This window comes from Phyllopteryx taeniolatus, chromosome 4 (assembly GCF_024500385.1).
Source record: "Phyllopteryx taeniolatus isolate TA_2022b chromosome 4, UOR_Ptae_1.2, whole genome shotgun sequence".
Lineage (NCBI taxonomy): Eukaryota > Metazoa > Chordata > Actinopteri > Syngnathiformes > Syngnathidae > Phyllopteryx > Phyllopteryx taeniolatus.
The window spans coordinates 21,167,642-21,194,943 of NC_084505.1; the positions used below are offsets into that span (position 1 = coordinate 21,167,642).

The 27,302-nt window shown below is 42.5% G+C and overlaps 2 protein-coding genes and 1 long non-coding RNA gene across 4 annotated transcripts in view; 2 read left to right on the forward strand and 1 right to left on the reverse strand.

Moving 5' to 3' along the window:
• Nucleotides 1-4,939, forward strand: part of LOC133476730 (uncharacterized) — a 46,952-nt gene extending 42,013 nt beyond the window's left edge. For both annotated transcript variants that reach the window (XR_009788131.1, XR_009788132.1), the window contains exon 5: nucleotides 4,573-4,939. This is a non-coding gene — a long non-coding RNA (uncharacterized LOC133476730). The remainder of the gene's footprint in view (nucleotides 1-4,572) is intronic.
• Nucleotides 1-27,302, forward strand: part of frg1 (FSHD region gene 1) — a 436,830-nt gene that overhangs the window by 123,179 nt on the left and 286,349 nt on the right. The gene's annotated exons all lie outside the window — the stretch shown is intronic.
• The window catches only part of mtnr1aa (melatonin receptor 1A a), a 50,389-nt gene continuing 33,382 nt past the window's right edge, over nucleotides 10,296-27,302 (reverse strand). Inside the window, exon 2 of the mRNA XM_061770514.1 lies at nucleotides 10,296-12,769. Coding sequence (XP_061626498.1) covers nucleotides 11,889-12,769 — 881 coding nt within the window. The 3' untranslated portion in view covers nucleotides 10,296-11,888. The remainder of the gene's footprint in view (nucleotides 12,770-27,302) is intronic.

The window sequence follows — 27,302 nt, forward strand, 5'->3', positions numbered from 1 at the left end:
TTGTTTGTGCAAAGAGCATAACAAAAATAAATATTTGTTGAGTCGAGGACATTTTCTTTGTACAAAATCCGACTAAAAGATATTACGTTCTGCACTAAATCAGACAAAAAGTACAAAATATTATTTGTGTCAAAGACTTTTTTTGCACAGAATCCGACTACAATACAAAATACCACATGAAGGACCAGTTTTGTCCAAAAATCCCAAATCAAAATTCAAGTCTAAAATATCTGTTGACGAAATAATGTTGTTTTTTTTTGTACAGAATTGTTCCAACGATGCAAACATTTTTGTGATATACCAGCTGCCATTTGGACGCGCTTTTTTGTTGTTGTTGCTTGACTTGAGATACGAGCAGTCGGCAGTGAACTCAATTGAACTCACTTCGCAATAAGTTTGGCAAATAGTGAACAACTCCTCAAAAAAGAATCTTTAAAAAGCTGTTTAATGCCACTCCAAGTTCAAGTTTACTGTCAAACTACAAATAAAACGAAGAATTACATGTTGTGTATTTAAAACAACCAAACTATGTTGCCTTAAGAAACGCCAGCTAGCTTAATGCTACTATCAAATGGAAATGGAAACGGTGGAGCAACACATATAGACAGATCCTATAAGAACACTCACAAAGAAACGTGAGCAGCATTGCAGCGACTTGCAAGTCACTTGCAGTAGAAGAAGTCATATTCGTCTGCATGGCTGTATTATACAGTGCTGCCTCCCGGTGGCCAAGGCGGTCACACCAGAAGGAGCGGCACAATGAATCGTGGCGTTAAAGCGGGACGTACAAGCTGTTTAATTCTTTACAGTGTATTTCATTGTCATGAAATACTCGAATGTAATTATTTAAGCGTCATGCTGTGCGCCTGTGTGTGTGTCTTTCGCATGCTCTTCAAATGTCCTGCTGACAGACAGACATCGGCGTTGCACTTTCTCGCCGGGCACGGAGACAGTGAAGGCATCGTGGCTAATGTCTTGCGATGGCCGTTGTGTCTCCACTGACTGACAGAAGAACACGTGTAAACTACAGTACGTGGCGGTTATCGATGGCCAGATGATTGACAGCTTGAGATGGTCCACGTGTATACTAGTCCCAGAATCAGCACTGCCTTGATTTCTTTTTTTCTTTTCGATTGCAAATTCCGATTTTGCATTGTACACGATATGACTTGTCGAGTCGCGGAGTTCAAGAGTTTCAGAAGCTTAAGCCAAGCAAATCGTCAGTGCGATAATCGGCGACTCGAGTCAAGTCACTTTGGAGACTTTGGAAAATATCTGCTTTATAAAGCAACATTTCTCACACTCGCCTCTCATCAGTGTCTCTTTATGTTGCGTTTGCGTCACAGTACAAAAGCAAAAACGGCCGCCCGACATTCGTCTTGCGCGACATTTGTTGTTGTGTAGAATTGTGCCGCCTCACGTGCGACAAACACATCAACAGAGCCAGGCGCCATGCTGACTGACAAGCTTTCTTTGCGAGCTTCCCGTCGTGTTGTTGCTGTGACTCAACGAGTCAGCGGTCGTCCGGGATGAATCGCTTTCCAATCGCCGATGTGTCATCGTGTCCTCTTTTATGCCAACGACTGTCAATTATGTTCAATTCGGACCATTTTCTCATTTCCTTGAGTCGTACAATTAGGAAGCCAGATGACTTCATGTCATGATATTAACAAAGATAACAAAGTCAGGTTACAACAAAGTAGTCAAATTCAAGACAAAAAAGATGTCAACAACAACAAAATCTTCTTGAAGTGAAAACAAATATGAAACATTCATTATCATATTTGGATAACATGCTATGTTCATTTTCTTTTAAATATGTTTGCTTTATTTTCAGATTGAATCTTGCAATTTCTTATGTTGATTTTGGTTTTTTTTGGTCAGAGTAATATTTCTGGTAAGATTATGACTTTATTGTCACATTAGGACTTCTTTTTTGGTAATTGTATGACTTTATTCTTGGAACATTTTGAGAAATATCTCAAAATGAAAATGTAGATAGTTCAAATATTATCATAATATATATTATATTTTTCAAATATCACAAACTACAAATGCAGACAAAAATTTAAAAAAACATGAGAAAATATAATAAAAATAGAAAATACTACAGAAAAGAGCTCAAATTCAAAATATTCCCCAAATTGGAGAAAATATTACACAAATATGAAACATTATTATACCCATCCATCCATCCATTTCCTGTCGCGCTTCTCCTCACGCGGGTCGCAAATATTGAAAAAAACATCTCTAAATAAAAATGTAGGCAAACAAAATACGTGATAATATTACAACTCAAAATATGATGAAAAATAAATAAATGAGCAAAAACATGAGAAATGACTTGAAATTACAAATAATATAAGAAGATATTTCAATAAACCTGACCAAAACCTTGCAATTAAACAGTAGGAAAAATCCCCAAACGCTAAAAGTAGCAGATTAATTACTATTCCATTAGTCTACTTTTTGGAACAAAATCCGACCAAATGTGTCCAGTACATAGTAGCAAAAGGACACAATATATTTGAAATTAAACACTTTTTGTTATAAATTGGACTAAAAACATTCTATATTGTAACAATATGAGAAAATATTACACAAACATGAGAACATTTTCAACAAATATCTTCATAAAAACAGACCAAAAATATGAAAAAGTCAAAACATAAAGAAATACAAAAAAATGCAATAAACATGAGAAAATATTACAATATGAAAAATGCTCCCCAAAAATTCAAATATGGATGGACAAAAAAAAAAAAGTATTTAAAAAATATCCCTAATTAAAAAAATATTTGAAACAAGTGTGAGGAATTATAGCAAGAAATAATAAAAATCAGAACACAATATTATAAAGTATCACAAATCAATACAGACCAAAATCTAGGAAAAAATGTTCCAAAATATTTCAGAGTAGGCAAAATATGAAAACATGAAAAAATACTACAATAATACAATACGAAATGGATGTCAGTGCTGTTGCGTTCCAGCCGTGTGGAAGGCAGGCTTGCCCCACTCACAAGCTGCCATCTATTTTTAGCGCTGTTATGTTGTCGTCTTTCCTTATTGGAGTGCAACTTGGCACGGGTGGCACACGGCCGGCACACTGGCACGCGCGGGCACGTGTCCCTATTTGTTTGCATGTATTTTCCTGGAGGTTGATGTGCGCCCAGGCGGCATAAATGTCCTCTCGTGGATCCCAGGAGACGATGAGCGTGCAGAACCCTCGCTCGGGAAAGATGATTTGATTCATTGATTCATTTATTTAAACACCGTTTATAACGTCAAAACATTAGGAGCGCCAAAGAAACGATGTTCAAAATATTAGGAAAAAATATGCACAACTGTAGAACAAAAACCAGAACGAGAAACTAAATTGACAAAAAAAAAACTGCATTAAACAATGAGAAATATTTCAAAAATACAAATCAAATAATACAATAAAAAATGTATATTATGAAGACAATAGATAAATAAATAAATAAATCATCATTTTAAACTTCAAAAAATACAAAACTATTCAGTTCCCCCCCCCCCCCCCCAAAAAAATCTAAAAATCTATCATGATTTTGGAAGACATACAAATTTTATAAAATAAGTATAGAATATATTTCAGCAAAAATACAAACATATTAAAAATGAATGCTAAATATTTAACAATAAATAAATAAACATACATTAGAAGGAAAGTAAGAGAAATGTCAAAATTATAAAATAGAAAACATGACAAAAATATGAGAACACAATTTTGGGGGGGAAAACAAAACCAAAACATTTCACCAAAAAATAAAAGATGAAAAAACAGATTACAAAGATGTTATTAAAAAAATATATATTATTAGAAATATTAGAAATACACAAAAGAACTGCGATTGGCTGGCAACCAGTTGAGGGCGTACCCCGCCTCCCGCCCGATGACAGCCGGGATGGGCTCCGGCACGCCCGCCACCCGCGTGAGGAGAAGCGCGACAGGAAATGGATGGATGGATGGATGGATGGATGGATGGATGGATACACAAAAGTATCAGAACCCGCTCCTCCACGCACATCAAAATGTTGTGAAAAAATACAAAAGGTTTACAAAAACACTACAATAGCATTAGCAAAGAAATTATAGATGGCTAGTACAAGATGCTAAATAGAGTAGTAACAATAATTATGACACACATGCTAACACTAATCACATGAAATGTTATCAGGGAACTGTTGCCGGGCAGATATGACCATTTTTGTAGCGCTTGGAACATCTTCTGCTTGCTTAAGAGTACAATAGCGCGCTGGCTGTCCTACGGGTTGAGAAAACGTGTGGGTTGTTCACGGCGTGTGCTATTACATCATAAAAAAAACATTTTGAAATATTTTACTTTTTTCGAAGAATGCCAATAAGATGAAAGCAAAACGACAGAGTGAGTGAAAAACTCACTCGTAAAGTCGGGTTTACTGCTAAATTGAGCTTCCGCTGTATTTACCTCGGACTCGCTCATGTGGAATGCAAATAAATGACTGCTTATAATGATTTGCGTGAAGTTTACGATAGATTTTTTTGTCTTCTTCTGTTAAATTGAGCAGGTGCGGACGTGCGGATGAGACATACGTCCCAGCACGGCACACTTGATGAAGTCCATATGGACGCTGGTTGGTGTCTGGAGGAAATCACTCGGCTGCCAAATACTCAAGCTGCTTCACAGTCACTCTTCCTCCTCTTGCGCTTCTGCCCCCATAAAGAAGACAACATTCTGAAAACTTGATTGATTTTTCACTGTCAAATGTTAGCCGTTACGGCAGCGCTTTGCTTCTTGTAAGAACGTATGACATTTGCGTGTGTCTGTGATGATGACAGATATGAAATGAAGTGTGAATGAGTGTAGGACGTTTTTAAAAAATGAAATTGGATCACTTACAATAGTTATAGAATAGCCTCGTTATATCATGATAATATAAAAACCCGCCACCCGAGTGAGGAGAAGCGGTAAGGAAAATGGAAATATTGCCAGCCAACTTATTTATTTCTTTATTGACATTTTCTAAACTTTCAAAATGGATCAGTTTGTCCTGCCACACAACAGGAGTGTTCAAACAGAAAAGGAAGTTGCTTTGAAGGTGACAGTTTGACCTTGGAATGGATTAATGCAAATTCCTTTGCAGAAAAACAAAACAAAACAAAATCTGAACACACGCAAAGACTGGGATGCGACCCACAAAACCTTCCGTGCGTGCATGTTCTAAAAATAGAACGTGAAATGAAATGTAAGTGCTTTTGTGTGTAAATAATACAACCGCTGCTGAAACACAACTTGTACTTATCGCATATTCATATCGATGACTCATTATTATTATTATTATTATTTGCACTGACATGAGTCAAGCTGCAGAAATGTGCGGATGAAAAAAAATGTCAAAATGTTTTGTTTTTTTAAATGAATGAATTCATTTAAAAGTACATCATTGGACACATTGCGCCCACCAGTGCTGTAACATAAGAGGGGAGGCTGGGGCTGGGGGGGGGGCTTGCTGCACCTTGGGCCCCAGGTGTGAAATTACAAAAATGTCCTAAAAGTATTTGCCAGCTTGTTTCTTGAAGGCGTGCTTGGAATGACAAGAAGTTGCTTGCTTGAAAGATGAATTCAGGTTATATAGAATATATTCCTTTGACAGGCCAAATCAATACCTCTCTTTTCTTGGATTTACTGAATATAGCTAAATAAATCTTGCTGCCATTTTTTAGGTATTTGGAATGCGAATTTCCGAGACTGTCACCCTTTCGCCGTTTCTGGCTTATCACGCGGCTTCATTTACCAAGAAAACCAAACAGGGTTAGTTAATATTCGGCTATGAAAAGCTACATTGTGTACCGTCGCCGTATGGCAGAATCCTTGCATCTTCCAAATCACGACTTTTTATGAAATCAAAAAGCACCATCTTGCTTGAGTTACCGAACGCCACTTGCTTCAGGTCGGGACTATATCTTATATTGGTATCATCTACTGTCGCGCGCCCAAAATCATGTCCAATTACGAATTGGATACGCTATGCTGTTATTGATTCCAGTGCTATAATATGGCTGCTATGGTCGCGAGCCGTCCACGTCAGTCTGGCACCAGCGACCCTCAGAAGCAGACAAAAAAGCCTTTAATGCTTCCCAAAAGCAAACGACTGGTTACGTCATCTTCCCAAACTCTTTTTCAAAGCTTTCAGCCATAAGTGATGCAATAAATTCAATGATGAGCTAACTAAGCCGTTTTATAGAAGAAAATGACTCTGCACGGATGTAATGTGGCTGACACTGTTCCTTCTGCACCAAAGCGTTACGCCGATCCACTTTTAACAAAACAGCCTGACTCGACGCTCTCGAATCTCACTTTTTCCCTTTGTCATTGTCTCAAAACATTCAGACTCTCAATCTTGAGGGAAGAATTTTACAATGCCTCTCAGACAGTGGTGAGTTTACAAGGGTCCACGGATTTGTGAATAATGCGTAAAATAACAGATGACGTGGGGACAGACTGATAGCATCGAACCTGCAAAGTCATGTTTATCTCTGAAACGCTCATTGGCAAGACCCCAGCCCACCCCACCTCGCTCTCTACTCACCATTCATACCAACGCCTGCACTTTGCGTTCCAGCATTTTGATTGACCTCTTCATTCCCAACGTCCGCACTTCTTTTGGTGGATCACAGTTTCTGCCTTAAACCACTGGAACACTCTGTGACAAATATTTATTTACGTATTTATTTTTAACCTGGCCTTGCCGAATGGTGATTTCATTCTGATGTTTATTAAAAATGCAGCCGGACAGAAAAGAGTTTGAAGGGACATACAGAGTGGACAAGGGCACGGACTAACCAATAGAACAAGATGAGAGAGGACAGAAAAGGTGAGGACAGGACAGGACAGGACAGGACAGGACAGGATGTGGGAAATGAGCAAGGCAGTGCTACTGATGAGTGGTGCGGTGGGATTCTTTTCTTCGTGTCGAAACACAAGTAAGAACCTGTGAGTGGACACGTTAGGATAACCTGTGTTGTTATTAGTGATCTATCGAACTTATTAGAGAATGAACACCATATAACATGCATGTCACTCAACTGGTGTACAGAGTTGCCGAGCCAGCACACTGAGGAAGGGCGGGCCCGGCCCCCTCCACCCACAGGGGGGGGGGACTGAGCCAGCGAGCCCGTCCAGCAGGGGACCCAACCGTCGGGACGCCACCGGCCCCCCAGGACCCAGGGAGGTCACCACCCTAACCAGGCTCAATGTGAGGGGCAAGCGCCGGGCTGACCACCCCCCTCCCCCGGGGGTTACAGGAGTCTAACCAAGAGAAATGTGAAAACGCACCACCAGGGGGAAACAGGCCCAGCATCCCGAGAGGCCCACATCGCAGATCCAGAAGGATGCGGTTAAAGTGCGCGCAAGCGACCCTATGGCATGCACAGGCGTCTAAAATGAGAAGATAGGACTTGGTCACATGACAGTGCATTTACATGACATCCCATTTCTGTATGACATTCTTTCCCAGGCAAACAGAATCAAGCTTCAAGAGTCACCGTTTTCATGAAAGGTGAGCAACGTTTTGCTTATGTTTGGCAGCGATACTGCATTTTCCAGTATTTTTTCCGCTATCTATGACAAGATTTTGCCATTGATTCATGTTGATAGCTTGTTGATCTTTCCAGTTGAACAATATTTAAAATTCCAAATTTTGGTTATTTGGAAGATCTCTACCTTTTAAATCACCCAGCAGACAAAGATTAGGAGAAACCACAATCCTGCAGTTTCAAACTGAGTAAAGTTTCCGTGTGACGAGCGGCTCGAAGTGCTGTGCGGGCGTACAATGCCACAGAGCGTGGAAAGAAGTGTCTGGAGCGTTTTTTTAGTCCAATGAGTGCAGATGTTTGAATCTGAAGAGCCCATTGTATGCATACTACTTACTACATTACGTAACGTGTGACCTACGGAGTACTTTGAACTGGATGAGCTGTAAATCACTATTTTTTTTCTCATTGAGAATGTGTTTCTACAGATTTGTGCCCAGTAATCGTTCTCGGTAGACACTGAGAGGTCTTTTTCCCATTTTGCAATTGCTAAGTGTATTGAATTAATACTCGAGATGAATTTTTGTGGGACCCGTTCTATTTTCGGAACCAAAACGGGTAGTTCTAAAGTGTTCACGTGTGTTGAGAATCTTTTTAGGATTTTTGTTTTTATAGTATCGAAGGAAGTCAATCATTCTTGAAGTTAGGCTACATGAAATCTTGCTAGCGGATTTCAAACTGCAAATTTCCCTTTAAGACATATCCTTTGTATACTTCATAAACCTTTCATGTGGCCACAGTTCGACCCATCAATTCTCGTTATTTCCTACGGGGTTAAAAAGGTAGTGAGCTTTTACTGTAGATACAGAAATGAATGTGGTGGGGCACTGCCCCTCAGGTAATGAAAAGATGAGTGGCTGCTGTCAATCTTTTGATTTCCTTTTTTTTCCTGACTTTTTCGACACAAAGCCCAACACAATGAAAATCCCTCAACCCCGTGTGTGAGAGATGTCGAAATAAAAGGCAATTATCAGAGGGAGTCCAGTCCGAGTGTCATCATGCTAATGCTAATGAGGCGTCACCTCATTACTCCAAGGGGGTGGCGTCATCATTTCCTGTGCGGCCAACGCCCCCGCCGCCATTTGTCGTCGCGAGTGTTCACGAGCTCGAGTGCACGCTCACGTAATGTGACAAATAAAAAAACGGGACAAGGGGGCGACGGAGGCCTACGTGAACGCAAAGTAAAACGTGAGTCACGCTGTTCGGAGGCAATAACTGGCGAACGCACGCACACACACACGTTCACACTCCAATACTCACACATTCAGTATGCAGTAGTTGAGATGAAACTAATCCGCTAACAATCCTAATTGTGTTGCTGTTGCATTGAAGTGATGACGTCGCGATGGGCGGATGACATCAAGTTTAAGGTCATTTGGAACAATCGCTCTGTTGTTTTGGGAGGGGAAACGATCATTTCAAACTGTTCCTGAAGGCAACATTTGAATGATGGATAGGCATTGCGGAAGGATAGATGATGGATGGGCAGATAGATATTTTGGATGGAAGCATAAGAGGGATCGATATACGGGTAAACCTCCGCTGTACGGCCTATTATTGCCATTTCATAATTCACTATTATATACATCAATGTTTTTTGGTTACTTCTCGTCTTGACTCACAATGTCATTTATGTGTAGTTTTTTTTTAATGGTAAAACCTGACTTCTCTTCCATTTGCGAACATGTTGGCCTATAAAAGACTGGAACAACAGATTACTGTACACACTTCCTGGGATTAAAGGGCGAGCGATGGGGGAAGGGAGTGCCATCCTCGCTGGTTTTTATTTTTTGTATTTTTGTTTTTTTCCTCTCAATCTTTTGCTTTGCGGATGATGGCCAGAGCTCGCGTTACATAACACAACATCAGCCTCGAATGATGCTGCGTGCGTGCGTGCGTGCGTGTCCCACTAAGCAGTGCAACACGCACACACAACAACACTATACAGAGCTGAGATGACTACAAATTGAGAACGGCCCACTAGAAGTTGCTGGTGTTGTAAATGTTTGTACATTTTGAATGTCTGCGTCAAATTGGATAGACGCGCACATTTGCCTGAAAATGGCCGGATGCAAAAAATTGGGGAAAACTCGTGCGAAACGGGCAAAAGGTTGAGTTGCGTATAAAAAAAAAAAAAAGTCTCATTTCAAGATTTCAGAATGTCTCTTTGAAATTGGCTAAAATAAAGTCACTTTCATCCCCATTGCAGAATATAGGTATGAAATTGTAATTTTACACATTTGGGCAGCTATCAGTCTTGTTTTTTGCACAATTGGGAATAAATGAAAATGTTTTTTAAACACTTGCCACATTTGGGAACGTCTGTATGAAATGATTTCTCATTTTCAACATTCCTGAACATCTCGGCTAAAATGAAATTGGCTAAAGGCGCAGTCTTTTGTGAATGTCTGCTTGATGTCTCTCAGTTTCCACATCGGCGAATGTGTGAGATCTCCCCCCCCCCACCACCCCCACCCCCATCTTCCGCATTTCTGGATGTCTGTGCGAAATTTGTTAAAACATGCAGTCTCATTTCGAACGTTCGGTAACGACTGTGTGAAATTGGTTCACAATTGGGAACATATTCATGAAATTGTCATTGTCTGCATCACATGAAATTGGAATGTTCTGCATTTTTGAAGTTTGCATTTTCTACATTTTGGAACATCGGCAATGAAACGAAGAGCGAAGCCACACAAATAGTGACAGAGCAACATGAAATGTTGCTCTTGTTTTATTTTGCATATTATGAACAATTCCTGAAATCCATGCATACAGTACACTGAGATCACAGGATGGCCTGGTTACTAAAATATATAGTCCACATCATGTAGGGGCATAGTATTGCAGGGTAGATAGAATAAGAATAAGACAGCACTTCATTAAGTGTTACACTGTCACAAATGAGGTTATTATTCAACGTTTTGTCTCAGCGTGACTTGGCTGGAACCTGATATATACTGTCTGTATTACTAATGTATCTACATAGAAAATAAATATGATGATATCATCAGTGTAAACAAAACGGACTACAGCGACAAAGCAAACAGTGCCAGATAAGAAGATCACAAGATTTGACCCCTGTTATACCACCAGACGTTGATCGCAAACCTTCAGAAGTTGCTCGTTGTTAGCGGACTACTAGAACCTGCTAGTGGACCACCTGGAGTTGCTACACCACCATTCATGCACACTACTAGCGGACCATTAGTAGTTGCTTGGAGGCTACTGGGAGTTTCTAGAGCAGTAATCCCCAACCATCAGGCCGCGGCCCTTTTGGTAAAGGCCTCGGTCGCCACAGCCCCGACTCTGGCCAGGGGGCGATTAGCTTCCGATCGAGATAAGTCCGTTAGCCCCCCGGCCCCAATCAACGAATGGCTGCCAGTCCGCGAAACATTTGTATCATCATCAACTGTTCTGTGGAGGAAAAAAAAAGGTTCGGGACCACCAGGAGTTTCTAAAGGACCACTAGTAGTTGCTTGCAAACCACGGAGAGTTGCAAGTGATCGCCAGAAGTTGATGGAGGACCATCAGGAGTTGCTCGTGGACCACTAGAAGTTACTAGATGACTTCTAGGAGTTCCTCTCAGGCCACCAGGTGTTGCTCCTAGACCTCCAGCAGTTGCTACACCAGGAGTTCTTAGCAGACTACTAGGAGCTGTTAGCGGACCACCAGGAGTTGTTAGCGAACCCACCAGAAGTTACTAACTGTCTAGAAGTTACACGTAGACCAGCAGGAGTTGATAGCAGACTAATAGGAGCTGCTAGCGCACTACCCTGGAGTTGCCAGCAGAATACTAGAAGTTACTAGCTGACTTCTAGGACTTGTTCCCAGGCCACCAGGAATGGCTAGCAGAACACCATGAGCTGCTACAACACCAACGGTCTCTAGTGAACTACTAGAAGTCGCTAGCAGGCCACCAGGAGCTTCTACAAAACCAGGAGTAGCTAGTGGACCATTAGGTGCTTCTAGTGGACTATCGACCATCACCCAGCTCCAAAGTCGACCAACGGATGTTACTAACTGACTTCTAGGAGTTGCCCCCAGATCCCCAGGAGTTGCTAGCAGACCACCAGGAGTTGCTACAACACCAGGAGTTGTTAGCAGACTACTAGCTGACCACTCTGAGTTTCTAGAGGACCACCAGAAGTTTGGGTCCAGTAGTCATCCAGCTCCAAAGCAAAGTGTCTCCTAATAATAATATGCACCCCTTTTGTACTGATTGTGGAGGTCAAATTAGCACCATGTCACAGTGACTCGAGGCTTTTCCATGATTTCATATTTGTTTTTTTCAGACCGAGTCCACCTTGACGCGGTTATTGTTCGTCATCAGCGGCGAGGGCTTGCTCTTGAGCCTGTCGCCGCCAGCGCCGGGCTGGTCGTTGGAGCTGTCCTGGAAGAAGAGTCTGGCGGTGCACAGCGACACTACGATGCGCTTGTACTCGCGGCGGAAGTTCTGGTTGAGCACGCCGTACACAATGGCGTTAAGGCAGCTGTTGAAGTAGGCCATGAAGTAGCTGGCCACAAACAGCCACTCGGGCACCAGGGGCAACGCCACCTCGGGCCGGATGGCCACCGCCAAGCCGATGAGGTTGAGGGGCGCCCAGCACACAGCAAAGAGCACGAAGACAACAAACATAGTGACGAAGTTGCGTACGTCGTGAGGCGTCAGCTTTGGCCGGTTGTCGGGTTTGACTCGCCGCCGCACCTGGATCACTAGGATCCAAATACGTAGGTAGCAATAGGTGACAATCATGATGGGCAGGATGAAGTGGAAGAAGACCACGGCGATAGTGTACGCCGAGCTGACCGACTGCTCAAAGGTGCACGAGTAGACGCGGGGGTCATAGCGCAGTGAGCCCACGAACAAGTTGGGCACGATAGCCACCACCGTGAGAGCCCAGATAAGAACCACGTAGCACAGCGAGTTCTTGTCGCTGTACAGCTTGTCGTACTTGAGGCTGTGGCAGATGTAGCAGTAGCGGTTGAGGGCGATGCCGGTGATGTTGAAGATGGAGCCGATGACGCTGACGCCCGTCAGGAAGCCGCTGATCTGGCAATGTGCGTAGCCCAGGTTCCAGCCGTTGTGGAAGATGGAGGCCAGCACCAGCGGGTACGGGTAGATGGCTACCACCAGGTCGGCCACGGCCAGGCTCACCACAAAGATGTTGCCTGTACCGCACACACAACAAGAGGAAAACGAGCACGAATTAGTCCCGTTCGTACGCCGAGCCTGAAAAACAGCCACACCTATCTTTGAGCCTCATTTCCTAACATTTCATTTCCGAATGTTTGTGTGAAAACTGCCTAGAACCTCTCCGTTTCCACATTCTGGAAGATCTGCATGAAATTGGCACAATTTGGCAGTCTTGTTTTCCACATTTTAGGAAAATCTGCATCCAATCTTCTCTAATCAGTCTCGTTTTCCACATTTCCAAATGTTCATGGAATAAGCCAAAAGTGCACATTTTGGAAAGTCTGTGTCAAATCATCTCAGCGTTGCTCCCCACAATTCATAATGTCTGCATGAATTGAGTCAAGGCGCAGTCTTGTTTTCCGAATTTCAGAATGTTCGTCGAAAATTCGCAGTCTTGTTTTCCCCACAGAAGTGGAATTTCCCACGTTTGGGAATGTCTGTGTCAAATTAGCTCAAAACACAGTCTTGTTTTCCACACTTTCGGAATGTCTGTCTGAAATTGGATAAAAGGGCACATTTCCCAATTTCTGTGTGAAAGAGCAGTTTGGTCTTCCGTTTTTCAGAACATCTGTGTGCGTCTAGCCAATTTCAGACAGACATTCCAAAACATGGAAAACAAGACTGCTCTTTGAGTCGATTTCACACAATTTGTCATTTCTGCATGAAACTGGCTTAGTGTGCAGTCTCGTCTTCCACGTTTCAGAAGGTCTATGCGTGTTTGTCCATATTTGGGAATGTCCGTGTCAAATTGGCTAACGGCGCACATTTTGGAATGTCTGCATGAAATTAGCCACAAGCGGAGAATTGTTTTGCCACATTTTAGAATGTGAAAACATCATGGAATGTGTCATATTGTTTTGCAAATGTGTCTTGTTTTCTGCATTTCAGGACCGTAATTGTCTAAAAGTGCACACATCCAAATACTGTATCTGTGTGAAATTGTCGGTCTTTCATATTTCTAAACGCCTGTGAGAAATTGTTTTGTCTCTATTGTTTGTTTCTTTTGTCTTTTTTTGTTTTGCTTGGAGCTAATGATGCAGCCTCTATTTCCAGGAATTAGCCTGTACCCAAGGGATTTTCTTAGCATTATTTTGACGTTCAGTCAGCAGCTGAAAATTTGAAAATAACGGAAAAAAACGGGCCTCCTAGTTGGGCATGATGTACTTATATGATAGTTACCAGCGCTAATCAGGCCCGCACAAACTGTCCAATTAGGCCTGTTGAAGCAAAAAACACAAACTATCACCGTTGGCCAGCGTATCTCCAGAGCTTCAGGCAAATCGGCCTGATGACAAAGCCCGCTTCCCCGGTTCTGCCTTTGTGACAGGTCAGCGTCACAATTGCTAAAACCTTCTTCTTTGGTGTCGGATTGCACATGTACATATCGGCGCCATCGCTCACGACGCGAGCAGGCAATTTCATTTCCGAGCCGAGGCAGACGTGACATACCGACCCTGAATACCTGAATAGCAAATGAGTATCATATTATTGCCAGTCAGAAAAAGATCTGTCTGTCCTCTCACATAGAATAAACATCAATCTGTCCATTGACATACACGGACATAAAGCCCGACAACCGGCTTTTGGTCACGTACAGAAAAAGTTTCCAGTGCGGACGCTGACGCTTTGACAGCATCAGTGCCGGAAGCGACGTACACTGACTGTCCGTCTATCCGGCAGCAAGCCTGCAGCTAATCCGCAGCGACGCACTAATAGCCCAGATCTCGATCTGCTTCATAACTGGCCTTCTTCCGGGCAAGCCCGGCGTAGAAACGCAATACAGATTGTTGCAGTTCGGCAGCAGCCTTGAGCTTGGCATTGATTGGCTACTCAATGCTCTGCGCATATTTATGCAACATGGTTGGGAAAATGATTGACCCCAGCCTCATATGTTGAGCAGAGTTTAGATTTAAGGTGGCGGCACATGTTAATTCCCATGAAGGGTTTTCAACTTTTGGAATTTCGCAACCCCACGTGGGTCTAGCTAACGACATGAGCGTCATTCCCTGCCTGGGTTCTCACGACTCAGGTCCATCACTTGGCAACTTCAGCATTGGCAGCCAGAAGCCTTGATGGAGTTCCAAAATTCAGAGGCACTCAGAGGACACGCCGCTGCTTCCTGAGCTCAGCTAACTAATAATGGCAGCCGCAGTCCAAGGCATGCGCAAACATTGACTACGTGGTCTTTGCTTATCGAAATGAACTCATCTAAGTTCATGCGTCGCTGTCATTTAGGACAGACATTTCCGTGCGTTCCCTAAAAATCACGGTTAAAGTACTTCTCAAGGTCGTAGAAAGACAAGGTTGGCAACGTCGGGGGTAGAACATTGTTTTATCCACATACCAGCTTCTGTTCAAAACTTGTTTCTAATGGAACAAATGCTATATTAATGACATACAAGTGGATGAAAAGTTACTTGGATGACGGATTTTAATATGTGCAATTTCACAATGAATATTCAAATCATTTCAAGATCACTGATGAGGTTCCCTAAGGCTCTGTGTTGGGCCCCAAACGATAAATGAATCATATCTGCGATGTCTCCAAAGTCTTCAGATGTGTCTTCTTTGCCGATGACACAACGCTCTATTGCTCAGAAATAAGATAGAACAACCTCTGACTACTGTCGAAAATGAATTCAATACACTGAAAAACCTGTTTGATACGATTAAACGATCACTAAATTGAAACAAAATGAAGTTCAGCAATTTCACTGAAATAGAAAGTTATATGAAAATAAATTCCTTGGAGTATTAATCTATGATCAGCTATGTTGGAAGTCTCAAAAACCATCGCTATTCTTCATAAAACCAAGGATATCTTAAATAAGAAGTCCGATTATACACACTTTACAGCCATGTACTGTATGATTTATTGTGTGGAAATGGCGGGCAACACATATAAAACCAACACTCACAATCTCTACGCAAAAAGAAAAAGCCACCAGAATGATTCGTCGAGATGGCCACATTGAACCGACCGATCCACTATTGATCAACTTAAATACACACATTTTACGTACTTTTAGTTACGTTGAAAAAAGCTCTGGTAATGTAGACATTACACAACAATTTACTTTGCCACAGTCATCAGAAGCTGTCTGACATTTTGCCCCAATCTGAGAGGAACAGGTGCATTTCAAAAAATCCAAAACAAGAACACAAAAGTTAACTTGTTCAACGACTATGATAAGGAACTGAAAAGATATATATACAAAACGGCTATAAACTAAATCTTACTTTCATTTATGATTCCCTTACAAGGACCTGTTATTTTGGAATACCTAGTGTATATTGGATATGAATACCTTCCTATTTCATGATTATTCTTATTCTTATTCTTATTAAAGTCAAATCTGTACTCGGGTTTCCGACCCGACAAGTTTTTTACTTCTTCCCACGCCTATTGAACATATTGATATTGACAGCTGCCTTCTAGTGTGGCCTTCTATTGTTTTTGTTTTTGTTGTGTTTCATTTCTTTTCTTTTCGAAACAACCAGTCTTGTTTTGAACTGTTTGTGTATGTTCAATCAAAAGAAAAGAAAAGAAAAGAAAGAAAGAAATGAATAGCGGTAATTCCCAAGGGCGTAGATGGATCGCTATTGGTATTATTTCAAAAGCTCATACATCAGCTCTGTACAACCTTCAGTTGAATAGTAGAACAAAACAAATGTGGTTCATATCCTTGTAAAGCTCCAAATGCCCTTGGTAAATTGTTATTATTGTTTTTTTTTTGGTTTTTTTACAGTCTTTTTAAAAGTAATTTTAAAGGGGTTTTGCGGATCATTCCCAACAAAATTGTGTTTGCCTACTTCCTGATCCCCCAAAACCCCAGTATGGGTCATTCCCAGCAAATAGTTGGCATTTTTAGAAAGTTGATTTTATATCTGTACGCCTTTCTGTTCAAGTTCAGAAAAAAAATAGAACAATCCCCAAAACCCTTCAAATCGGTGTATGGCTACTTCCCACATCCCCAAAATCCCAGATGAGACAGCTCACACTGTAAAATGTCTTGGTTAAACCTTGTAAGCCGTGACTGTATAGAGACGTGTGACGATCATAAAAACCCAAAGAAAAACCCCAGTTATGGTACTTCCTTACATCTTTAAAGGTATTGACCACAAAATGTACGAGCCAAAGAGTATACAGTATCTGCACAACTTTCATTCAATAGCTAAATTAAAAAAACTGAACAATCACCCAAAACTCACAAATCCAAAGCATAATATGTTGTAGCACTAGCGTCCTTTTAAAAGTTGTTCCAAATGAAAAACTGTCAAATCTGCGTCTGGGTACTTCCCAATCCCTAAAACCTCAGTTTGGGTACTCCCAGGGACACACAAAAAATGGTCGGTAAGGTTTGGAAAGCTCACATTATAAAATGTCGAGGAAAACGTGTTTCCATATCTGTAAAATCTGTGCATGGCTTCTTCTTCATCCACATCCCAGCACAGGTATTGCCCAACAACAATATGTCTAAGGACGTGGTTGGTAAGGTTGGAAAGATCGTGCCTCAAAATGTGGTGAAACGTGGTTTTATATCTGTACAAACAAAATGAAAACAAAACAAATGAAACCGTTATCTAAATTGGAAAGTTCCCCCAAAAACCAACAAATGCGTTTAAGTACTTCCCAGCGTCAAAGAAGGACATGGCTGGTATCGTCGAAAAAGCTCAGACTCAGAATCCGTGGCAAAACTTTATGACCGAATAGCTTCTTATTTCAAATCGAACGAAGCCCCAAAAACCCACCAAATCCCTGATCAGCTACTTCCCACTCTCCCAAATCCCAGTTCTGGCACTTCTCAAGGACACGGTGGGTATTGTCGGAACACTCACACCTCTGGAATCTGAGCGCTATTTACTTCCTCCGTGTGCAGTGTTTTATTTACCTTGGTCAGCTGCACTGTGGCCCCGGTCTCATTATGACCTCCCCCAAGGAGACAAACGCCAGCCAAGAACCTAATTGGACATTAGCTACGAACTAAGGATAAGCCAAAACACCTTCTATGTTTAATCCTGGCCACTTTCATTCCATTAACAGTTGGTCTGCACTGAGCCAGCGACTTGGCTGGAAAGCGAAGCAAAAAGTTCGCACTTGGCTGAGTTCAGCCTGTTTGAAAAAGCATATGAGATGGCCACCTTGGCGCGTCTCTGCGGGGATGTTGTTTCGAACGGCGCTGGGCTGTCTCCTTCCGCTGGACTGCGCCGCATCACAACATCGTTAGGCGGGCGTTCGCCGCTGGGAGTCGTGCTGTTTTTCCGCCGCAGTGACTCTCCGCGATTGCGGCGCTCGCATTCTGAAAGACTTTCAACCTTTGGCTACTCATTTCTGGTTTAACGAAGGTGGGTTTATTTGGGGCGTTGTGTTAAACACATATGCAGTATGCTGAGGACGCAATTGAATGTGTTTCAAAACAAGAGCTGCTTCAAATGTTTGACTTGACACAGCTACCTGTAAGTGGTAAGGCATTTATTAGCAGCTAAGCCTTTCTTCATACAAAAACCATTTTATGAGAGCATAGTCCCGATTTTAGTGGCCAAAAGCATGGAACTTCAGCATGGACAAGTACAGATTGAGGAAAGGGGAAGGCATTTATTGATAGACTTTACACCGATCTTATCGGCCTGATCGGTATCGTCCGATAATTAGCATTTTATGCTGATCGCTATGCCTCGCTGGCATAAATAGATAAACAACAAAATGGCTCCATCTTGTGATCGGTTTTTTAAACTCTCTGATCGGTGATCGGCCCCACAAATCCTGATCGTGTAAAGCCCATGATAAATAGAAGAAATGGCAACAGCATTTATTTATTGATGCAACAGAGGCAGAGGCAAAAATAACTTATTTATAGTGTGGGCAAGGGCATTTACATTGGCGACTGTGAAAAGTATCAGGTCAATTAAAGGTGAGACCTTTTTAAGAGGGCAGGCATTTATTTGTATTTTCTATACGAGATTTCCTTATATAACGGCCAGGGGCATTCATTTCGTCAACAGTAGAGGAAGGAGGGGTCGATTAGGAGCAATATGTCTGCTAGGGAGTCATCAAAGTTGAGCGAGAGGAAACTTTTTATTGTTTCACTTTAACAGCAGTCATCTTATATTAAACAGGTTTGATGATGGTTTATGGTTTCCATTTCCATTATTTCCTATAGCTGGAAGCCATTTTGATCCCAAAGTAAGGCTAAGCTCTAACATTGCTGTATTGCTTTCAAATGTCTTTTGGAACGGACTGCAGTGACTTCCATCCATTTTCTGTCGCGCTTCTCCTCACGCGGGTCGCGGGCGTGCCGGAGCCTATCCCAGCTGTCATCGGGCAGGAGGCGGGGTACGCCCTCAACTGGTTGCCAGCCAATCGCAGGCCTCATAGAAACACACCACCATTCGCACTCACAGTCATGCCTACGGGGAATTTAGAGTCTCCAATTAATGCAAATAGTGAACAATTCATCAAAAAAGAGGCTTCCGCCTGTTTAATGCCACTCCCTGGTGAAGTTGACACTGAACAAAAAAGAGGATTTCACATTATGTATTTAAAAAACAATACATAGCGCTGCCTCACGAGAATCTGTTTCGCTTCATGCTAACATGTATGAAAAATGCCATTTACATGGCAGCGGTTAGCATCGATAGTTGCAATTTTAGAAACCTTTAATTAAGGTATATTTGAACACAAATAGTGGAGCAACACATGTAGACAGATAACATAACAATACTCACAGGCGTATATACTTTGTCCTCTACGAAAATCACTCATATTATAGCATTTTACTAAGTCACTCACAGTAGCAGTTGAAGAAGAATCTTCTTCGTGTGTCTGCATGACTGGATTATACTGTACTGCTTCCTGGTGGCCAGGGCGGGCATAGCACATTGAATTGGAGTGCAGCATTAAATCATGATGAAGAGTGTTTAATTCTTTATAGTCTATTTAATTATGTGATTATTCTATGTTTTTTATAAAGTACAATATTATAGAGTGCTATTTTTCATCATTCAAACACAGAAACAAAAATTTTAATTTGGGGGGGGGGGGGGGGGGGGGGAGAGGCTGGAACAGATTAATGGCACTTCCATTTTTTTCAATGAGCAAAAATGATTTAAGATTTGAAGTGGTCACCGAACGAATTAAACCCATATCTCAAGACATCACTGTATTTCATATTTCTTTTTTGTTTTCTGTTGTTTTTATATTATATTATTAAGTAAGTAAAAAAAAAAGAGACAATAAATTTGTTGACCAATGTAATTGAAGAGTCTTAAAATGTCTGATTTGTAAGTTGACAATGGTGACATCAAAAGCAAGTGGAATAGTCCACTGCAATGTGATTTTAAATTGGAAGGAGACTTTGTAGACACCGTGTACATTATTAAATATTTCTTTTTATTTGATTGAATACCCTATTTTGTTGATTTGAGACTCATTTATTGGAGAACTTCAGTTAGCATCCCCCCCCCCCCCCCCCCCTTTCATTTAAATGTCACTAAATCTGTTCCTGACTCCACAGAAGAATACACTTTACTGTTTTGCTTTTTTGTTCACTTACTGCGCCCACCGTGACCTGAACCGTGACCTTAAAAACAAGGTACGTAACCAACCAGGATTTATGGCATGCCGTAACAGCCCTATAATTTACATGCAAATTATTGGCCTTTTTTCGCAACTTTTATTTTGGTTGACAGGTCGGCTTTCGCGGGAACCGAATTTCCGAAGCGGCCGTCAAACGTTTACCACATCTGGGCGGCAATCTGTTTGAATTCACTCCATATATCTTCCAGCCAGACACTCGGACTGCACAACATTAATTTCACGTTGTTTTTATAATGCGAGAAATACAGTATGTTCCTGTGTGGTTCCGATTGGATTTGAGGGATATTGCCTTTCCATGAATGAAGCCAGGTTTCATCTCCTCGCCTCCCTTATCAAATCTATTTCCAGAAGCCCCAATCCACACACACGCACAGCCGCTGGAACGTACGACGCGTTAATAATAAAACACCAAACATCGGACGGCCACATCTGCCCATAGCCGGCTCTATTACTCGGCTCAGAGATGCAGGGAAAATGATGTGGATTTAGGTATAAGCTGGAATGTTCCCCATGCTGCCTCACCTAAACGGCCCTTGTGATTGGGAAGTAGCACGGGTAGGTGTTTACGGAGCGATGACTGTCACGCTGTTTTTTTTTTTTTTTTTTAAACGTACCTCCGAGTGATAACCTCCACAACTTCCTGACATGGGAGATTGAAGAATGTCTTGCCTCAGTGTCATTCTTTAGTCAAAGCCAGACAGTTGAGCCATGAGAACTGGCAGTGCGTCACATACAGAAAGTCAGGTGATATTCGTCTTTTTGGTGAAAATTTCAGGATCTACCGAAAATCACTACAACCTTCACAGGTGAACTTTATTTGATTATCTGTAAACCTTTGAATGCATGTCCAACTGTTCAATGGTTTAGTACTTTTTTGCACAACTTGCTGCTCTCTTACAAGGAGCTGAATAACAAAACCAAAAAAAAAAAAAAAAAAAAAATCACAGGTTTTGTGATCCATGAACATTTCCAAGGACAACCACTTCTATGCCTTTCTGTGACTCTTCCAGTTTTCTGTATCACTGTTGCAACCTAGTGATGACACTGTGACCCTCTTAAGCTCAGTGGCTGCAATATATGGCAATATCGCACCATGAAAAGTATTTCCTACCATGATTATTGTGACCAAAATGATCATTGTTATCAATATTATCATGATATTGTTTTGAAAACAACACCGTCACTTGATGAAAAACAATGACGTTGCACTGTAACACGTGCATCTGACTACGACTTCTTTGCTTCTTCTGTTCGTTGTGCAGTTCCCATTGCCCACTGAACTCCCAGACGCTAAACACAGCAGTAACGATAATCCACTTTTAAAAGGGTAATACTAATCATTTGAAATCTTCTCACAGTATACCGTTAACACGTGCATTCAACTTCTTTTCTACAAGACTGATATCTTGTACTTCTTGGCTTCTGCCGTTTGTTATGGAGTCAGCTTAAGAGTCCCCACTGAACACCCAGATGCTAATCACGGTAGTAATGATTCGGGATGATTTTTTTGCACCAGAGAGAGTCTGAGTCTTTGATTTAAGTACCTGCCGATACAGCTAAGCACAGCTCTGCTGTTCCTGCTGTGTGCCCCTTGGCCTCACTGGGGCAGTGTGGTGCGCTGCATGCATGGAGCTACACGTTTGCAGTAAAAATGAAGAGAAGAAGAATGTTGCGATCAAATAATCGACCTCGTTTCTCACAGAACAGGAAGAATATATATGCCTGTGAGTACTGTTATATTACCTGTCTGTATGTGTTACTATGGAGTTTGTGTATAAATGTTCATTATTACAATTACAATGTCAGGAAATGAATAAAACCGATCTCGATCAGCTGAAAATCACGTGATCCACCCCTACGTTCTATCAAATGTTGCGATCGGGACTTCCCTCGTAACGATAATCCAATTTTAAAAAATGGTCTCGTGGTTGACAGGTAACACGTGCATGCAACGTCTTCCCTGATGGACTCGCACCTTTCACGCTTGTTCTGTTTGTTGTGCTTTTGACTAACGTCTTCTGATTGCGTATCATACACAACAACGAGATGCTATACACAACAGTAACAATAGTTAAATGATGTAACAGTAATACAAACCGGGGCTGCATGGGCTAACCGACTGGTTAGCCCATCTGCTTCACACTTCTGAGGACTGGGCTTTAAATGTGGCGCGTTTGCATGTTCTCCCCGTGCCTGCGTGGGTTTTCTCCGGTACTCCGCTTTCCTCCCACATGCCAAAAACATGCGTGGTAGGTTGATCGAAGACTCTAAATTGCCCGTAGGTGTGAATGCGAGTGAGAGTGGTTGTTTGTTTATGTGTGCCCTGCGATTGGCTGGCGACCAGTTCAGGGTGTAAAACGCCTCTCGCACGAAGATAGCTGGGACAGACTCCAGCACGCCCGCCACCCGAGTGAGGATAAGCGGTACAGAAAATGGATGGCTAATACAAACCATCTGAATCTGACAATTGAATACGCAACCAAGTAAAAATAAAGAAATATCTTTCCTTCTAGATGTACAGTTCTTGCAAAAAGCAATAAAGTTAAGTACAGCACAGATCATGTTCATGGTACGTACGTGGCTAAGAGCCACTGCGGCTGCTGGCGTCAGCAAAATAAGCCACCACTGCCATATTAGCGACAGTTTGACAGAGCGACAACTCAGCAGAAAGCCTTCACTTGTGCACCCCTTCGGACGAGGAATGCTACGTCGCTATTGTCCTAGTTGACCGAAGAGGACAAAAGGATGCCTGGCGGAGTTCCCGTTCGGTACAGTGGAAGATCACTTGTGGCTTACGTGCAGGGGAGCAGCTGGACTGACAGTAGAATGTTTGCAGCACTGCTACACATGGTTCACCCCGCCCTCGGGGCGCCATACAGTGTCCCACTCACCGTGACCTTATTCTCAATGAGACCGGAAACAATACGCTAAGACAGAGGAAGGTCTTTGGATATGCAGTTGTACAATGACTACAGTTACGAGCCACCACATCGCAATGAAAATACCGTGCTCACATTGTCACATTGTTTTTTGTGCAAGTAATTTGGCAAATTTATTTTTTCTCGTCAGTGCTGGCGGAGAAAAAGAAGCTGAGGATTTTCCCAATTCAATCATGAAATCAATGAAAACTAGAGAGCATGGCGAAAAAGGCAAAAATCAATAGTTAATAATGTTTGGTGAAAGTGAATGGGAAAAATGATGTAATTTGTTGTTGCAAAAACTTCAATTATTGACATTTTATTTTATTATGTCGAGACTGTGTTTTATACAGTAAAACACCAAAGTGGTAATTTTCTTCTTAAAAAACGTGACCAACAAATGGGTGATTCTTAAGGGAGATGGAATGGAGTCATGGCATTTCCATTCATTCGAATTGGAAACGTTGCTTTTTGTAAATATACAAGTCACTTGAGTTACGAACTCGGTCATGGAATGAATTAAGCTCTTATGTCAAGTCATTGTATTTATTTAGTTTTTCCCCTCATAACCTGTTCGGTCGCCACTTGGTAACACATTCAAAGCGTGGAATCAGATTGACAACATGACATCGGACAAGTTTGTCCAGAGGGCTTCATCTGCAAGTCGTGACTGGACCTGTCAGGCTGTGTCAGACCACCAGCTGTGGGGGTCTGGCTGAAATCCAGTGTGACACCACCCGTGGTCTTTTGTCATATCGGCCGCCTCGCCAGGGAAAGTAATTGTGTCAGACAGGTACTTTCGCAGAGCGGGTTCCTCAGAGATTGCCGACAATTGGAAGTTAGAGCTACAAACTCCTCTTCCTCGAGCTTCTCCAGCTCAGCGTCTCGCCTGCCATCTGCCGGTGGATTTACAGCTTCCTGACGGGCAGGACACAGCAGGTGAGGCTGGGGGACACGAACAACTGCACCTCAATGCACCCGGCTGTCAAACTCCTGAATTTTGCAGATGACACCACAGTCATCGGCCTCATCAAAGACTGTGACGAGTCTGCATATCGACAGAAAGCGGAGCGGCTGGAGCTGTCGTGCGGCCGACACAACCTGGAGCTGAACACGCTCAAGACTGTAGAGATGATCGTGGACTTCAGGAGGCATCCTTCGCCATTGCTGCCCCTCACGCTGTCTAACTGCCCTGTGTCAAGCGTGGAGACCTTCAAGTCCTGGGGATTACAATCTCTCGGGACCTGAAGTGGGAGACCAACATCAAATCCATCCTCAAAAAGCGCCAGGAGAGGATGTACTTCCTGCGGCTTTTGAGGAAGCACGGCCTGCCACAGGAGCTGTTGAGGCAGTTCTACACAGCAGTCATCGAATCAGTCCTGTGTTCATCCATCACAGTCCGAAGATTCCAATCAAGTTTTTTTTAGGATTTCAAGTGAGGATTTGGGTTTCAAAGTATGGTTCTAAATGAGGTTTAGGGTTTGAAATTAGGATTTGCAGCCATGTTTAAGATTTCAAACTAGTATTACGGCGTCAAATTTAGCCAGTATGTTGGGAATACCATAAACCGAGGACCTCCTGTATCGATATTAAGATTTGGTGAAGTTGCATTATGGTAAACCTTGTTGCAGTCTCCTAGCTTTTCCCACATCCAAGACACTCATCCACACCCTTTTATCCATCTTCATCCCAGGGCTATCTCCAGTACTTCCTGTGATTTGCCCAACTCTTACTTTTTGGCTGCCGTCCAATCAGCTCCCAGCCTGTCCTCGTCTCCCGCCGCCTGATCCTCGACATCTCGGGCCAGCTGTACAATCTTTCATTTGTGTTACTTTTGACCGACTGATACACGGACTGCTAAAACCAACCCAAAAATTGATTTCCCCCATCACATACTTGTACCCTAGTATGTTGGCACAAATACATATGCAGTATATATACATGATATATGGATATCGAACAGGTGTTGTGTCAATACTAAAACTTGAGAGATAACACGTCAAACTAAAACAGATATATTTTTTTAAATGAAAAGCCTTTCGAGTTGCTATACATATATTAAGAGTTGGGCTACTCTAGTATTAGGGGATTACGGTTAGGATTAGTTGGGGCTCACTCAGGTCATCAAGGTTGGAGTTATGCTTTTGGTTCAGGGTTAGAATTTCATTTGGTTAGTGGCGGTTTGCGTTCCGGAGGTCAGGGTTGGTTTGGCTTAGGCCTGGATCGGGTTAGGTTCAGGACTGGGGCCCGTTAAGATACATTAACCTCGAAAGGAATCGGCACACATTAGTGTCGATGACGGTCATTTGAACAGTTATAGAAACTCAACTGTGCCACTGGAACTGGATCCACATCCACATAAGCTTCTATTCTTACCAAATAATTGGATTTTTATCCATGTAATCGCCAGGATTTGGTCCTGACTGTCACAGACCATCACAAAAACAAAAAAAACACCTCACACGTTCAGTGGATCCAGACAGAACGTGCCACATTGGCAGTACTCTGAATCAAAGTAAAACACCTCAATCTTTCCTCTTTGCCGATGCAAAGCTGAGCTTTTCTCTTGCAGAATCCATACACACGCAGACTCTACATGCACTCAAAGGAAAGCATTTAAACCCAAGCGTCTTTTGACAGCACCTCCGTTTGAAAGGTGGCAGCAGGTAAATGGAAAGGGAAGACGGCAAGCCTCGGGCGACAGGACCCGCAACACCTCTGACCTGTCAACCTGGGTGAGCTCCTCTCACTGTAACCTTGCAGCATGAGCCGCATCCCGGCTGATCATTTATGGATTTGGAAACCTAGAATGTTCAAACCAAGTTCAACCCTGACGTTTTGAAATGGAAAACGCATGCCAAGTCACACCGTGTCGATTTTTAATAAAGCAGCACAGTGAGATGTCACTGTCTCTTTTTTGTTCTTGGCAATGTTGTTGTTGGCAGTGTTTTCAGGGGATTTGTGAAGTGCAGAGCCAAGAAACATACGGTACTTGACAAAAGTTCGCTATCGTTCGCTCACCCCATCCATCCATCCATCCATTTTCTGTCGCGCTTCTCCTCACGCGGGTCGCGAGCGTGCCGGAGCCTATCCCAGCTGTCATCGGGCAGGAGGCGGGGTACACCCTCAACTGGTTGCCAGCCAATCGCAGCGCACATACAAACAAACAACCATTCACACCTACGGGCAATCTAGAGTCATCCAAACTCCCCGCAGGCGGGGCCGGCGATTGAACACCGCTCCTCAGAACTGTGAGGCTGACGCTCTAACCAGTCGGCCGGCGTGCCGCCCTTCGCTCACCCCCAACTCCTAAATTACTATACAGTGGTGCCTTGAGATACCAGCTTAATATGTTCCTTGACCACTCTCATAACTCAAAGCACTTGAAACGAATGGAAATGTCAATAATCCGTTCCAGCTTTAAAATCCCCCCCCCAAAATAAACCCAAAATGTCATGTTTTTAAACGAGAAAAATAGAACTTAAGTCCACACTTTCTCCTGCAATGCAAATTGTGCTGCTCATTCTGGTGTGCAAGCCTTCATCACCCAGTGGCAGTATACGACTGCCATACGCACATACTACGTTGTACAGCTGTAATATTAGTTGTTCTTCGCAGAGGATAAAGACTATATGCCTGAGAGAATTGTTATATTGTCTACGTGTAACCTGCTGCACCGTTTGTGTTCAGATTTCCATTGCTTGAAAGGTAACAACACCGCCATATAGATGCTAATTGTTAGCCTGTGTGCCTGTGCTCTTTCCCACTGTACGCTAGCAGAGGCTACGTGGTTGTTCCAAATACACGTCGTGCAATTCTCTGTTTTATTTTGACAGTAACCTTCAGCTTAGAGTGTCAATAAAAAGACTCGGTTTTGAAGAATATTTATCAATTATACTTGTTGAGGTACTGTTGATTAATTGTTAGGTGCCATCTTGAGCTCATGATTTCAAAATGCAAATAGCATGATTACTGTTTCAATCCCAATTCTGA